The 16,286-nt window shown below is 53.1% G+C and overlaps 1 protein-coding gene across 3 annotated transcripts in view; it reads right to left on the bottom strand.

The window, feature by feature from the left end:
• Window positions 1-16,286, bottom strand: part of SUFU (SUFU negative regulator of hedgehog signaling) — a 129,691-nt gene that overhangs the window by 26,785 nt on the left and 86,620 nt on the right. For 2 of the 3 annotated variants that reach the window (XM_047762195.1, XM_047762194.1), the window contains exons 4-8: window positions 13,287-13,429; window positions 12,303-12,388; window positions 11,977-12,049; window positions 8,500-8,656; window positions 6,049-6,160 (exon numbers count right to left, since the gene is read on the bottom strand). In XM_047762195.1, the coding sequence (XP_047618151.1) occupies window positions 6,049-6,160; window positions 8,500-8,656; window positions 11,977-12,049; window positions 12,303-12,388; window positions 13,287-13,429 (571 nt within the window). The remainder of the gene's footprint in view (window positions 1-6,048; window positions 6,161-8,499; window positions 8,657-11,976; window positions 12,050-12,302; window positions 12,389-13,286; window positions 13,430-16,286) is intronic. The other variant, XM_047762196.1, reaches the window with a different exon arrangement.

Below are 16,286 nucleotides of genomic sequence, written 5' to 3'. Positions count from 1 at the left end.
CCTTCTCCTTGGGGACGTCCGGGAGCAGGAACCAGGGCACCCAGGTTGGCAACTATTCAGAAGTGAAGTGGGTTTGGCCTGCTGGGCCCAGCCCAACCCCTGGCTTCTGCCTGTAGCCTGGGAGATTACCCCTTTTGCTTTCAGACTGCTGCTGACGAAAGCTCTGAACTTTCCAGAGAAAGAACCACTTGCGAGTTTCCCCTGAACAGCAGGACTGGGACAGGGTGTGGGTGGGGTGAGGGCACCGTTTACCTTCGCAGTTACTGTTAAGCCCAAGGCTGGGTGACCTGAGTTCTGACACAGGAGAAAAAGGCCTTACAAAGTCAGTGGCAAACACCAGAAACCAAACGATAAACCAGCATGTGCGTGGCGAACATCCCAAGAAGGGAGCGTCATGAGAGAACAGACTGGAGTGTGGGTGAGAAAGACAGCGAGTAAAACTTGTGTGAAGGCTGGTGGATTCCTTCATCAACTACCAACTCCCCGGACACCGGGGGCTCCGGCCGCAGCCTATGGTCCGACACGGTGGGAGCTGAGGACCTCTGCTTTCCCGAGGGAGCCTGCTCAGGCCGGAGCCCAGGGCTTTCTGTTTTGGAGCCAGTGAGTCATTTCCTCTCTCCAGCTCTCACCTTTGAGCCCTCCTTTTCCCTTCCCTGGAGAAGTGACTCACTGCTGAAGTGTTGGGTGACACTGAGGATCAAGGATGGGCGATAAAAATACTCCTGATTGTGTAACTCGAGGAAGAGAGGCGCAGTTTGGACTGAGAAGTTAACGCGCTGGCCATGAACTCTGAGGCTGGGGTGTTAACAACGGCCGCGGCTTCACCTCTTTGGGGAAGTGGATAGAGACTGGGGTGCAAACAGAAATTCAGCCATGCAGCATTGCTGCGGGGCCCTCGTCCTGCGCTTTCAAATGGGTATTTCTGAGAAAGACGGGCACACAGCCAGCCAAGTGTGGATCACAGAGGCCTGGGCCCTTCCTCCCACTGACCCTGGGGGGTCTGGCTGGGCCCCTGAGAACAGGGCTGTTTCTTTTGGGGTCTCCTCTCCAGGGAAAACAACTGTGCTTCCCCAGAGTGGGAGTGGTGAGGAGAGACAGTGTGACAGTCGTGAGCTCTGGGCAGGCCACCACACTGACATGACAGAGCCCTCAGAGCAGGGTTACCCGAGACTGCCCTGTGTGCGGGAAGCCATGAAAGAGCCCAGCTGTTTTCCCAGATGGAAACTCACCTTCCTTCACCCAATGCACTGGATGCAAACGAGATATTTTCTTCTTCTAATTAATCTTCATGGGCCTCGTAGGCTGAGCAAAACAAAACACAATTTTCTCCAAAGGGTGACTCCCTGGTCAGGTCACAAGCTATTCAAGATGGGAAAAGAGGCAACAGAGTCACCTCATCCAAAAGGTTAAACAGATGGGAGCAGAGGCATTCATAAAAGTGGAGAGAAATATGTGCGTGTGTTGTGTGCATGGTGGGGGGGAGTGTGCAGCTGAAAATGTCACAACAAGAGAAATCATGCTACAGAACCCTAATTTTCCAGAAAATTAAAGCAACAGGGAAACAAAACAAAACCTTAAAAGCTGCTGGTGCAATTCCAAAAGATGAGAAACTGTGCTCAGCAATGATGGCTAGTTTGCATTTTTTTTTTTTTTTTCCTATTTGGTTGCTCCTGCAGCATGTAGAAGTTCCTGGGCCAGGAATCGAACCGATGCCACAGCAGAAACCCAAGCCGAAGCAGTGACAATGCCGGGTCTTTAACTCACGGAGCCACAGAGGAACTCCTTAGTTTGCTTTTTTTTTGTTTTTGTTTTTGTCTTTTTGCCATTTCTTGGGCCGCTCCCGCGGCATATGGAAGTTCCCAGGCTAGGGGTCGAATCGGAGCTGTAGCTGCCGGCCTACACCAGAGCCACAGCAACACGGGATCCGAGCTGCGTCTGCAACCTACACCACAGCTCACGGCAACGCCAGATCGTCAACCCACTGAGTGAGGCCAGGGATCGAACCCGCAACCTCATGGTTCCTAGTCGGATTCGTTAACCACTGCGCCACGACGGGAACTCCTAGTTTGCTTTTTAAAGGTGCCTCAACTAAAGTATTCTTTCCACGCAGCTAGGAAACTTTCACGCCAACATGTGAGTACACACACACATGAGCCCTTACCCCCCTTTGGGGGGAGGTTTGGGACCCAGAGAGCGCCTTAAGGGTCCCCTGACCTCAGGCAATGCGTCGCTGGCAGAGGGAGGAAGAGGAGGTCCTGGTACACTTGTGCAGGCTCCCAGAATCAAAGCAAGTTTATAGACATGCAGACCTCCCCACGCCATGCACCTGGCCACCCACACCCCCCAGGTCGAGGTGGGAAGGCTGGCAAGCAAAGGCCATGGCTGGCAAAGAACAGCCCATGTATAACCAGGCAACCTCAGGCAGAGGATGCCCAGTGACTTTTCCGCCTTCAACCCAGGTCCTTACAAAAGTTGGCAGGCACAGTCCTTCAGCCGGGCTCCCCTCAGTGGCACAAAGGAGTTGCTTCCCAAACTCACGCGGGCAGCCAGTGGGAAGGGAGGCGCCAGCAAGCCGAAAGAGGCTTTTCTCAACTGATCATCTTGGGAAAAGCTAGATACAAATTTCATGCCTGGAATGCAGAGGTTGTGAAACGCTGGAAGAAGCCCCAAAGAGGGCCAAGGACTCCCCTTCCAGGAAGGCGGTGGGAGGAGGGCCGGCAGGGCGAGGGGGAGCGGAGCAGGTTACCCAGAGGGGCCTGCCTTTCTGGGAAGCAGGAAGCAAGGCCTCCAGAAAAAAAGAAAGAAATCCCCTAGCCCTGAAGTGGTGGAGGGGCCAGAGAAAGGCTTGATTTTGTTTCTGAATATGAAGAAAACAAGGCTTTGTGTCAAAAAGTCCTTCTGGTATAAATGAGCCAATCATGACACGTCTCGTTATCTCTGGGGCTTGGAAGCACCGAGACCCTAGAGTTAAACACAAGCCATCGGCTTCCAGTGTGGGGCTTCAGCCTCGTCCTGGTGTCAAGGGAGGGGTCTCCATTCCTGCTCTGACTCATTAGAGGAGGTCCCCCCATGAGGGTTATTGGACCTCAGAGACACCATCTGGGGCTTCCCTCACGCGGTCCCTGAGTGTGGGGTAAGGAAGATGACACTGTGTTAAGAGCTGACTGCCTGCCCCGGGTACCACTCTTTTCTCACCTCGGCCAAGTCCCTTATTAGCCTCTCTGTACGTCAGTTTCCTCATCTGAGAAAGGAAGATTGACTGTGAGGATGGAGTAGGTAAACACGGTGCAAAGCACCTGGACCACAAGCTGCCACATGCTAAGTGTTAGCGGCTAATGAGGGGGGGAAGAGCAAGTGTCTGACTCCCCCCAGGAGGCCAGAGCCCCGCTGCTGATGCTCAGACTCCTGCGGCTCTTCTGGATTTTTTTTTTTTTTCCTCTCTTAGGGCCGCACCCGCGACATATGGAGGTTCCCAGGCTAGGGGTCGAATTGGAGCTACAGCTGCCGGCCTAAACCACAGTCACAGCAACGCAGGATCCGAGGGATCGAACCCGCAACCTCATGGTTTCTAGTCGGATTCATTTCCGCTGTGCCACGACAGGAACTTCTCCCTCGGCTCTTCTGGACCTCCAGTCTGTCTCCACAGCCTCCTCGACCAGGTTCAGACCCACGAAGACCCATGCGGGAGTCCCAGCTCAGAAAGCCTGACTAAAGGAAATCACATGAAGATATAACGGGGCCTGTGCTGGTCGTTCCCCCACAGGGACCGGAGCAAACACTGGTGCCAGCACATTTTGGGTCGGCTTTTTCCATCACAGTCCATGCGGCTTATCTGAAACAGGGTCAGGTCCCAGGGTGGGCAGCACAGATATTACAGTCGTGCTTGCTAATCTGAACTGAGTCTACCGTCATCGATCCTGAGATAACAGGGAGCTGGAGGCTTGAGGCGGGTGCTGGAAAAATGTTCTTGGCAGGGAAGGGGAACCCATTTCTCAACCAATGGCCAACAAATTGGTAACGAGCACTGCCAACCCAAGAGGAGACATTCTGATTGCCTTCGGACTGCAGATTCCGGCCCCTGGGAGACCCACCTGGGCCCTCGAGCTGCGGGGAGGGGAGATGACCCCAGAAGGCTGCCCCTCTGAGCTATTCCCATCCATCGCTCTGCAGCTCAGCCAGCTCGGGCCACAGAGTGGAGGCGGCAGCCTCTGGCTCGTGTCTGCAGACAGCTCTTGGACCAGATCAGATGCCCCACAGCCCAGTAGGCCGAGTCTGGGCTGTATGTGTGCATCCAGGAACCCAGAGCCTCATGGCCCCTTACAAGCTTGGGGGGCAGCGGTTAGAGGTACACCCCTGACAGAGTGAGATCTGAGACTTGGCCCAGCCCCTGCCCTCCTGCTCAGAAACCCAGACCTTCAGAGGTGGAAAGAGCACCTGGACTCTAAGTTACAGGTGACCTGTTTGAGCCTTTGAGCCTTCAGGTACCTCCCGACCTCCCACCAGTGCTACCGGGGCTCAGAGGAAGAGGCCACGCTCAGGGCATGCATGGGAAGGAGTATGGCCCTGGCACAGTGTCCAGACGCACAGGTGGAGGGTTTCCAGACACCCCACAACCCAGCCTGGCCATCTGCCGCTGCCAGGGAAGATGGTGCCTGAAGCCAGCTCCTTCAAAGCAGCTGGATGGAGAAACCCACTGGCCAGAGTTGAAAGCTGCTCGGAGGTGGCAGTAGAGGCTTCTCCAGGCCCCTGCCAAGAAAGGTCCATTCTCATGGCTTCAGGATGGCAGATCCGCCAGGTGGGCCATCTTGGGCAGCTGGAAGAACTCTCCCTACTCCACAATCTGCTCCCAGGTTACAGCCTCAGCTTTAACCAGCCAGGCCTCTCCTGTTCCATCCTTGTCAGCTTCTTTCCCTGCTTGTTAAAATTCTAGGGCACCTTTAAGGCCCATCTCACGTTCCTCCTCCTTCAAGAAGCCCTCCCTAATTACTCCAGACCATGCTGGTGTGTTCCTTCTGTGGCGCATTAAATCACTACCATTTCTGGGGAACATGGATGAACAACTGGAGCTAGAATTCAAAGTAACTATTTCCAACCAATTACATCCAGAGCCAGAATCAGGCCAATTAGTTGTTTCAGTTCATGGGCCCCTCCATGAGCCTACACCCCGGATGGCCCCCTGGGCCCTGAGCTCCCACACAGCAAGTGTGTAATAATAAAGACTTCTTAGAAGAAGGACAGATCGCCCTGGTCTTGCAGGAGTGGTCTGCCCCCCTTTTAGCCCAGGGCACAGCAACTTCCTGCCTGGCAGGCGAGGTTCCCGCTCTGGGCTGCCAGCTCCCAGGCGTCCCCTGCCAGCAGCTCTTCCCTAGAGCTGCCCTGGGACTAAGGGCAGAGGGGGGTGCCCTGCTCCAGCTCTGCCCACCATTTGTCCCCTATCAGAGGAAAAGAGGGCAGCAGGAAGTGGCTCTGACCTCTGGGGTGGTCATAGTCCCTTCCAAGGGCTAGAGGAGCTCGTGGGACAGACAGCCGAGGCCTGCAAAGGACTTCCTTTCCCTTCCCTAGGCCCCATGGAAGGGAGGCAGGAAGAAGGGCCTCAGCATCGGCTCCAGTTCAGGGCTGGCCAGACAGGGAGGCCCCCGGGGTTGCAGCTATCAGCCGGAGACCAGGCTCCAGGAAGGAAGGAAGGGCAACTCTGGCCGAGGCCGAGATAAGGAGGGGAATCGTGCTCAGCACAATGGGCTCCCACAAGGCCAGGAGGCCCCAAGTCAGATTTTGCCCCAACTTGGCCTCCCATCTGCTCACGCAGCCCACGTAAATATTTACTGATGTTTGTATTTCTGGCCCTCTGGGTCCCCTCTGAGGCCCTTATGACCCATAGATCTGAGAGCCCCAGAGACCCTGGATCCATCCAGCAAGGGGTCTGGGCATTGTTCTCTCTCATGCAAGCCACGGGGACAGGCCCTTGAAGACAGAACTGCCCCCTGGGCCCAGTCCCAGGACACGGCTGTCAGGAAGCTGTGCTAACCCCTCTGTGGGCGGGGGACTTACGGGGCCCGGTCGTGGGTGAGGCCATTCTGCCGCTGAGGGTTGATTGGCGGAAGGACGGGTTTGCTGTTGATCTCAAGCCCTCTCCTCAGGGTCTCCCGGATCTGCTCCGTGTCTGCAATGACACCGCTGAGTTACCTGATGGGCCTCGGGGCTCCCAGCATCCCTGTTCTGTCCTGGGACCCTGGCTCTGCAGACGTGCTGGGGAGAGGCTGGTCCTGAGGCCTCCAGGCCTCAGCTGTGCGATCTGCGTACAGCATGAGGACGCAGGACAGATGAGGCATCCTGTGCTCTAGAAACTTCTGGTCTGAGGAGCACCATTCTCTTAGGAGACAAGGGATGGCCTCTGGACCTCAGAAGGGCACTCTCCTGGGCAGGGCTCTCCTCCACTCTGCTTTCGCTTCCTGCATCACAGGCTCTAGGCTTACCCTTACCATGGCTCCAGACAGTGAGTCACAAGACAGCCACTGCCCAAGACCACCCAGGAGTTCTGCCCACTTAAGGGACTCCAGGAAAGGCCACAAGTGCTCTGCCATGAATGGGTGGTCAGCGGGTGCTGGGTGCTGCCACCCCTTCCCCTCGGGCCGGGTCACTGGGATGCTGAGTCATCTCCTCTCCTCGGGTCCTCTCCCAGGGAGCCCTGTCTCTCCCCGGGGCCGGGAGGTGAGAAAGGAGTCCCCTGGTGGGACTCGTGCTTTGCGAGGTGCTGGTCTTTGTGGTGAAGCTTCCTAGTCTGGCCCCTTACATTGAGATTTTGAGTCTAAGAGTTACTTCTGCAAACAAACACACAAAAAGCAAAGTCATATTGGTTGGTCAAAGGCTTAGAGTAGATGATGGAGGTGATTATGAACTTTTCGAACTGTTTCACTTGTTCCAGCGACATGGATTCTACTTTTACATTTTTTAAAAATAGCCAGTAGTGGCTGAAATTTTGGACAAGATTATGAATCCCTCCTTAAATTACCTCTTTTGTCAAAAGCAACGGAATGATTCTAATAATTGTAGAATTACTTTCTTGGAACCTCCCCAGGACTTGGCACATCATTAGAACAGCGGGAAGGAAAGAAAGGGATCAGATATTTGTACTTGGGGTTTAATCTTTTTTTTTTCCCGCTTTTTAGGGCCTCACTTGCAGCATATGGAGGTTTCCAGGCTAGGGGTCGAATTGGAGCTACAGCTGCCAGCCTACGCCACAGCCACCGCAACACCAGATCTGAGCTGTGTATGCAACCTACATCATAGTTCATGGCAACACCAGATCCTTAATCCACTGAGCAAGGGCAGGGATCGAACTCACAACCTCATGGTTTCTAGTCGGATTCATTTCCACTGTACCACGATGGGAACTCCTAATCTGTTCTTTATGGGAAGGAAACCCTTTACAAGTGCTATCACACGTGTTGGTGTTTTATTTAGGACTCTAGGTATCTCATTCTTCAAAAGGTAAGAAAAAGTGGAGGAATAGAGAAAAGAAGTAAAAAAAAAACAGCTGTAAACGCAGGTCTATATAAACGGTTGCTTTTCTTTTGGAGTTAGTTTGGGATGCCCCTTCTTCTTCTTCTTCTTCTTCTTCTTCTTTTTTTTTTTTTTTTTGATCTTTTTAGGGCCGTACCTGCCGCACGTGGAAACTCCCAGGCTAGGGATCGAATCGGAGCTGTAGCTGCCAGCCTACACCACAGCCACAGCAATGCCAGATCTGAGCTGCATCTGTGACCTACACCACAGCTCATGGCAATGCCGGATCCTTAACCCACTAAGCAAAGCCAGGGATTGAACCCACATCCGCGTGGATACTAATCGGGTTCGTTACCATTGAGCCACAACGGGAATTCCTGGGATGCCCCTTCTTAAAAACCAAGACTGTTTTATAGTCAAGACCAGCAAGGTGAGCTTCCAACAGGAGGGCCATATCCTCCTTCCCCAAGGCGCCTCCACAAAATGCCGCAGGTAAGGGTGCCCTGCCCACACCCCTTACACTGTATCTGCAGGACAGTGGAGTGGGCAAGTGTGCAAAGTGGCCTCACACTCGGGCCTCCCTCGTCTGAGGCCTGGGAGGGCCTGAGGCCAGAGAGATCTTCGGGTCTGGCATGGGTTTCAGGCTAGAGCTGGGCCCTGTGTCAATTCCGTGGGTGGCCGAGGCTTGTTCTTTTGCACTTGGGTGGACTGTGGCCATTTCCTGTAACTGTTCTAGGGCTTCCACTCACCTCTATGACCTCAGACTGCAAGGGGGAAATCTAAAACACGATGCTCAGTGCTGGTGGTGGATGTGAAATACACACAGGAGATACAGGAGAAATGGGTCAGTGAAGCTCGATTCATTCCACCCTACTGAAGACCTCACTCGCTGTTTAAATCCTGTCAGGAAATGCACTACTCACTGGGCTGTTTTTGCTAGTGACTCATCCTAGAGAGCCTGAATCCCAGCCCGGGGAAAGGGAAGGCAGCGGCCCCTACCTTTGCCGGAGAGCCGCCGGGGCTGAGTGCCGATGCAGATGCTCCGGCTGTCCTCATCGTCCTCCGGGGGTCGGCTCAGGTCATCCCAGGCACACTTGGCGCTGACGCCGCTCAGGTTGGAGCCGTCTGACTCGATGCCTTTGTCAACTCTCTCCTGCTTGGAAAGAACCAAAGAACCAGAGTTCCTTCAGCCAACCAAGGTCACTAGCACTTTTCCAGTATTTACTGAGCTCTTGTAAGAGCTAAGCGGGGGACAGGTGTTGGAAGAGCGGGATCTCTGACCTCACTGCGCCCTAGTTGCTAAAGCAAGTTGGTCTCTGCCAGCCACAGGGCTCCTCCAGGGGAACCGGGAAGAATGAACACCCTCTACCATCGGCCTTCCAGTAAACTGACCTCCAGCCCTGTTTCAGGGCCTGACTCTGCCCTGTCCACCCCGTGATGGCTTGTGGAGCTGATGTGGCAGAGCCAGGAACTGCTTCCCTGGGGAAAGGCCCAGTCCTTCTCCTCACTGATCATCTGCAACAGAGGCCAGGGTGGAAGCCGGGAGAGGCCTGCGCTCAGCTGCATTTCTGCAGCTCCTCACCTGCAGTTTCCTCTCCTAACAGCAGAGGGCGTGGTCACGCAGTGAAGAGCACGGGGGAGCGGAAGGGCGTGCTTCCCTCACCCACATGGCTAACTTATTTGGCCAAGGATTCTGGGTGGAGATTCTGTTCCATTTCTTGGACTGAAATGGGGGCCTGGAGGACAGGGACATCTGCAGACCCCACCAGAGGCCCTGCCTTGGCACAGTCCTGGGCTCTGCTGAGTCCAAACTCTCTCCAAGTGGCCTCAAGAAAGAGTTGAACAAAAACACCCTGGGATTTCTGGTCAAACAGCTGTGATGCTGGGCTTCGGATTAAAGTTCATCTGGGAGGCTCCCCCAACCTTGTTCATAAACAGTCATGTGGGCCAAACAAAGCTCCTGAGTCAGTATCTCAGTGAGAGTCTGCACCTCCCTGTCTGGAGACCTTCCCCATGGCTCCACAGGCTCCAAACTGGCCTGAGCTCAGCTGGGGAGCCTGACGAGGGAAGCACAAGCTTACACAGGGTCCTTCTTTCTCGAGACCAGTCAGCAGGTGGCCCTGGCCCGATGCCTCCGTCTCATCAATCACACTCTCCTCCTCTCCAGTGCCATCAGCCTGGGGAAAGCGGGGGACGTGAGCAAGGGCAGGGGAGGCTGATGACAGGGAGTGGCTCTGCGCTCTAGGCAGGGGCGTGCGGGCCTGCTTTGCCCAGGGTGATTTCCCCTCTCCACTGACCACCCTGACGCCCCTCACCTAAGCAAGGAGCAGAGGACGCTCACGGCACAACAGAGCTCAGCCCACTTATTCTAGAAATAGAGGAGGAGGGGTGCAGACGCAGAGGAGTTCAGGGGCTTGTTTACACACAGGGCTAGCTAGTGGGAGAGCCTGGAGCAAAGGACCAGGAGCAGCCCTAAAATGAACCGCCTGCAAGCAGGCCCCGGAGACAAAGCAAGCACAGAGGAGTTCCCACTGGGGACACGGAGCCACCAGGGAAGGAAGCTGGACTGTCTCGCCAAGGTGCCCCTGTTTGCTTTTGAAGACCACTAGGTGTCCTGGGTCCTGCTGGCCTGTCTTGAGGGCGCCTGAAGACTAGAGAAGAGAGCTGCTCTCAGCATGCAAGAAAGAACGGGCTGCTCACCCTACTAGCTCAGAGGGTCAGGCTCTCCCTTAACACCTGGCACTCAGGACAGGGGCCAAACAACAGCCCACAGTGCCCCGTGCTGGATCCCAGGGTAGCTGCAGAACAGGGGTTGAGGGAAACAGCCTTCGTGGCTTCTGGTTCTTGCATAAGCAGAAATGACAAGGAAACCAAGTTTACAGGAGAGATAACAGAGGATCCTGGCAGAAATGATAACATCTCAGTGTTCGTGGCACTGGGAAAATAGAGGAGCATCATCTGTGAGTGAGCAGAGCTTCGCCCAAGAGCTCACAGGAGTAACGAGCCTGGGCACTGCTGGCTGCATGTCCTCCTGCTACCTCTCCCCGATACCTCCTGCCCTTCCTAAAGGACACGTAACTCCTGGCAGCTGCCTGTGGCCTACCAGGTTTTTACAGAGGCATAAAAGGTTCAGAGATGGCAATGACCTGCGATGGGCAGGGCAGAGGAGAAGGAGGCAGGCACAGGCCAGAGTCATTAAGAGCTGCCTGTGGTTCCTGCTTCATGAGCAGCCCATAAGAAAGGAAGTTATGCACCACGTGGCTTTCAAAATTCACCTGCATGCGAAAAGAGGGCTTTTTCTAAAAAACCCAAAGATGATCCTGACACTGTACAGGTGGGCCACGGCGAGTGGACAACGGCAGGCCTGTGTGTATAAAGACTTCCTTTTACACATTAAGGAACACTAGCCTTCCCAGGGGAGGAGCTCCGTGTCTGACCACTCGAGATGAAAAATGTATCTAGGAGTTCCCGTCATGGCTCAGCGGTAATGGGAACGAACCTGACTAGCATATGAAGATGCTGGTTCAAGCCCTGGCCCCATTAGTGGGTTAAGGATCCAGCGTTGCCGTGAGCTGTGGTATAGGTCGCAGATGAGGCTCGGATCATGCTTAGCCGTGCCTGTGGTGTAGGGCGGCAGCTATAGCTCTGATTTGACCGCTAGCCTAAGAACCTCCATGTGATGCAGGTGGGCCCTAAAAAGCAAAAAAAAAGAAAGAAAGAACAAAAGAAAAATGTATCTAAAAGGGGGTTGGGATCATTAGACCAATCAGTGCTCCCCGCTGTGGGGTCAACATCACCGGCTCTACTGTTACAAGGAAGGGGTGGTGGGGGGTGACTCCCTGAAAGAAAATGTGTGTTCTTCTAAGAAGGGGACTGTTGGCGAATGGGTGCTAGGCAAACATTATCTATTATACTGATTTTTTTTTTTTCTGTTGCTGGTGATTTTTTTCTTTTTCTGTCTTTTCGTCTTTATGGGGCCACACTCATGGCATACGGAGTTTCCAAGGCTAGGGGTCAAATCGGAACTGCAGCCTCTGGCCTACACCACAGCCACAGCAATGCGGGATCCGAGCCGCCGTCTACGACCTACACCACAGCTCACAGCAACCTTGGATCCTTAACTCACTGAGGGAGGCCAGGGATCAAACTCATGTCCTCACGGATGCTAGTCGGGTTCGATAACTGCTGAGCACAATGGGAACTCCGATCTAATTTTTTTAAAGTCACAATTATTAATGTATACTTTGCATACAATAAAATCAATCCCTTTTAAATGCAAAAATGCATGTGTCTGAGACAAGTCTCCCTGCTCCTTTATGTACTCTGCAGAATTCAGGAGAGAAGTTCCCACTCACGCCACATTTCTACTCACTCACAAATAAAGCTCCTCCGTTTTCCCAGGATGAAAGCCAGTGCTATTTGGAAGAGGCCTAGGCACAGTGTGTGCTAGAAAGGTTTTCCTCACTCAAGACATACTTGCAGGTGTGGATCGATCTCAAATATGGTCTCTCCCCTCCGCATGTCAGTTATCAGCCAGGGGCCGCCAGCGCTGTGGACAAGGAAAGGGGATAGGATGGTAACTGGGGCTGATGGGCTGGCTCTACAGCCTTCCCTGTTTGCTGCCCCAGGCCCCGAACGCGGGGCACAGTCAGGGAGAGTGATGGGGAAGCCCTGCCCAGTGTGAAAACCCAGAGCCCTCGCAGCAATGTAAGGGGGCACCCACACGTCGCTGGGGGAAGGAGGGGCTCCCATCCCCAGGCCCAGGAGCCAGGCCCCACCTCACGGCGCAGGGGTGCACTCACACGGGGACCGTCCTCAGCAGCTCCAGGATGCCCTGCCCGTTCCACTGCTGGGCTGCGTGGAGCTCCTCGGTGCAGACGCCAACGATCTGAGACCCGGGGACAAAGACGCTATTGTGTGTCAATGGTCATTCCTCCTGCCCGTCTCAGTCTGCCACCCAGGCTCTCCAGTGTCACCCCAGGTTGGGGGACCACAGGCAGGATCTGTGCTCAGGGGCTGATGTGTCCAAAATGGGATGGTTCCTTTAGGAGGAAATAGCCGGCCTGCCTAGGATGGATGGGACTGCAGCTGAGGCACCGAGGTCTGACCCTTGCCCTGCTGTGATGGCTCAGGTGTCTGGGTGACATAAAGCCTCGCCCTAGACTGCAGAAGGGAAATCAGGGCCCTGCCAACTGAGGATGGGTCCCCAGCCTGTGCCTCTGGCAGCAGGGGAGGTCCAAGGAGAGGCTCCTGGTCAGGCTAGGATCATGAGGATGGGAAGCAGGGGAGATTCTGAGATGCTTCAAGCTCGGAACAAAGGGCCCAGGCAGCTTGCAGAGAAGCTCCCTTCCTTGTCAGGGGCTGAGCTTCTGAGTCAATCTCAAAGGAAACAACGGAACCGTCACTCCGGTCCCACCGTGATTACGGGCCAGCCCGGCTGCAGCTGGGGGAGACACATGTCCCTTCTGGGTAAGAGCAGGTCCAGCCCAAAGCCGCCTTCCTGCCGTGAGGCCCTGGGTCTGTAGCTAGATCTCAGGAGTTCACAGAAACATGCTCCCTGTTCCCCCTCTCAGCTACAGCCACCCTCTCCCACCCAAATGTCCCCTCCCCCTGCCTTCTTACCCCATCTCAGCAGGTTAAATCAGACCGTCTGAGACAAACCATCAGAGGGACTAGAAAACGGGAGAAGACCAGAGGAAATCCCTCACCCCCCACGCAAGCCTTCCTGTCCCACCGGGACTTTTCCCGCAGGGAAGGCTCCAGCCCAGGTCCGACGTGTGCCTCACCTGGAGGAAGGTCACCACCCCAAAGGGGGTCTGCACGGGCTGCATCTGCGGGTCCTCTGTCAGCAGCATGTGCTGAATTCTTGACTCACTGTTATCCAAAGGGCTGTGCCAAGACACGTGGTCCCCGCTGCAGAAGGTGTTCTCTGTGGAGAGACGTGGGGACCTCAGCGTCTGAGGCACCGGAGCCCGACCGGGGGTCTGAGAAGGCCGGGCTGGGAGGCTCCCCAGCCTTCCAAAGTGGCCCCTGTGAAGGAGGGGAAGCCTCACTCGGTTGATGAGAGCAGAGTCTGGCTGCTTCCCCAAAACCAAACACATTCCTGCTTGCCAATTCTGCCAGCCTTCTGTGGAAAACGACAGGCTGCCAGTGTGGCTGCTCGCTCGGCCTAGCAAGTCCAAAGATTTCTGGCATCTTTGCTTCCCCAGCACCTTCACTTCTCTGGAGGTGTGGGGGCCGGGGGCGGGGGGCAGCTATGATCAGGTCTGCCAATAAAGAAGGAAGTGCTTTACTGCAGGGGGGCCCCCCGGGGCCAAAAGTCCACAAGGAGGCTGAGGGCAGTCAAAGCCCTTCACCTTGGAAAAACATAACACTATTTCTGTGCAGCTGACACAGTGTTCCAATAGGAACTCCTAACCTTGGAGGGCCTTTGAGATCTGTCACCAGTTTCCCACAGGTCGACAGACTAGTTTCTCAGCAGATGGATGTCTGATCATGCCTCACACACCTTGGCAGAGACGTACAGCCTGAAGGGGCGGCTGTTTCCATGAAGACACAGGCATTGAGCCCAGCTGCCCAAGAGAAACGTGCAAGCATGGCCACCTCCAGTGTCACCACCGCCCTTCACACAGGCCCACTGCTTTTTTTTTTTTTTTTTTGGTCTTTTTGCCTTTTCTAGGGCTGCTCCCACAGCATATGGAGGTTCCCAGGCTAGGGGTCTAATCGGAGCTGAAGCTGCTGGCCTATACCAGAGCCACAGCAATGTGGGGTCCGAGCCACGTCTGCGACCAACACCACAGCTCACGGCATTGCCCGATCCTTAACCTACTGAGCGAGGCCAGGGATCAAACCCGCAACCTCATGATTCCTTGTCAGATTCATTTCTGCTCGACCACGACGGGAACTCCAGGACCACTGCTTTAAAGAAGGATGTTTAGGTAGCACAGCCCCAAGGAAAAAACACCCAGATGCTATGAACTCTCCCACACTCCTGGCTCTCGTCTTGAGGGTCCTTACAGAGGTCTCTGCATTTACCAGCCTATAAGCATCTATAGATCCTCTCCATTTTTTTTCCCTTTCACATCATTTTACACATTTCACTTAAAATTATATGTCAATTATTTCTCAATAAAACTAGGGGGAGGAAGGAGATAGCTTTCTATGTGTTGATATGAAATAATCTCCAAGATATGTAATATATTAGGTATATTCCTGGCTCCTTTGTCAGAAACTAATTTCCCACATATGAGAGGGCTTATTCTTGGGTTCTTTACTCTGTTCCACGACCTACGTGTCTGTTTTTATGCCAATATCATACTGTTTTGGTTACTATAGCTTTGTACACCAAAGCTGCTTCATTCTTCATATAGCTGTAGAGTAGTTCATTGTGGTTTATTACTTATGATCTGGGAATTTCAACAGTTGAGGTGTCTTCATTTTTTTATCAATATTTAAAGTAAGATATTACAGCTCCAGGCAGAGCTAACTATAAGCCCCTAAATTTCCCAATTCCTGCTTGGCTCACTCCTCCCAGATTTTCTCTCCTTTTTTTTGGTGGGGGGGTAGTGTGTGCGCTGCACCCATGTCCTTTGGAAGTTCTCGGGCCAAGGATCAAACCTACGCCACAGCAACAACCTGAGCTACGGCAGTGATAACTCTGGATCCTTAACCTGCTAGACCACGAGGGAACTCCATCTCCTTTTACAGAAATGTGTGTCTACAAACAGCACATATGAGCTGCAAGTAAGAAACAACACAACAAGAAAAAAGGCTGAATTGGTAATTAAAAAATCTAGTCCAAATGGAGTTCCTGTCGTGGCTCAGCAGAAAACGAATCTGACTAGCATCCATGAGGACGCAGGTTCGATCCCTGGCCTCACTCAGTGGGTTAAGGATCCAGCGCTGCCGTGAGCTGTGGTGTAGGCCTCAGATGCCGCTCAGATCTAATGTTGCTGTGGCTGTGGCTGTGGCTGTGGCTGTGGCCAGCTGCTACAGCTCCGATTCAACCCTCAGCATTCCTAGGCTCCATATGCTTCAGGTGGGGCCTTAAAAATCAATCAATCAATCAATCAATCAATCAATCAATCTAGGCCCAATGGCTTCACTGTAAATTCTACCAGACATTCAGGGAAGAATTAATACCAATTTTTCACAAATTTTTCCAAGAAAGAGAAGAAGAGGCAATACTTCTGAATTCATTCTATGAAGCCCTGATACCAAAATCCAGCAAAGGTATTACAAGAAAAGAAAGCTATGGACCAATATCCCCTATGCATAGACATAAAAATCCTCAATAAAATACCAACAAACTGAATACAGCAACATATAAAAAAGGATTACACACAATGACCAAGTGAGATTTATCTCAGAAGCACAAGGTTGGTTTAACCTAAGAAACTCAATGTAATATACTATATCAATAGATTCAGGATTTTTTTAAAAAATCACATGATCATCTCAATAAACACAGAAAAAGCATTTAGCAAAACCCAATACTTTTTTTTTAATGACAAAAACACTCAAACCAGGAATATATGGGCACTTCCTCAACCTGTTAAAGGGTATCTACAAAAAACCAACAGCTAATATCATACCTGATGATGAAAGACTATGTTATTGCCCTCTGAAATCAGGAAAAGACAGAGATGCTGGCTCTTACCACTTCTATTCGACATGGCATTAGAGGCTTAATTAAGGCAATAAAGCAAGAAAATAAAATAAAGATCTGAATAGACGAAAAAGGAAATAAAACTACCTATTTACAGATGACATGATATTATACATTG

Source organism: Phacochoerus africanus, chromosome 15, assembly GCF_016906955.1.
Source record: "Phacochoerus africanus isolate WHEZ1 chromosome 15, ROS_Pafr_v1, whole genome shotgun sequence".
Classification (NCBI taxonomy): domain Eukaryota; kingdom Metazoa; phylum Chordata; class Mammalia; order Artiodactyla; family Suidae; genus Phacochoerus; species Phacochoerus africanus.
Note: the sequence above shows the minus strand (reverse complement) of the source record. Positions and strands in the feature narration are given on the sequence as shown.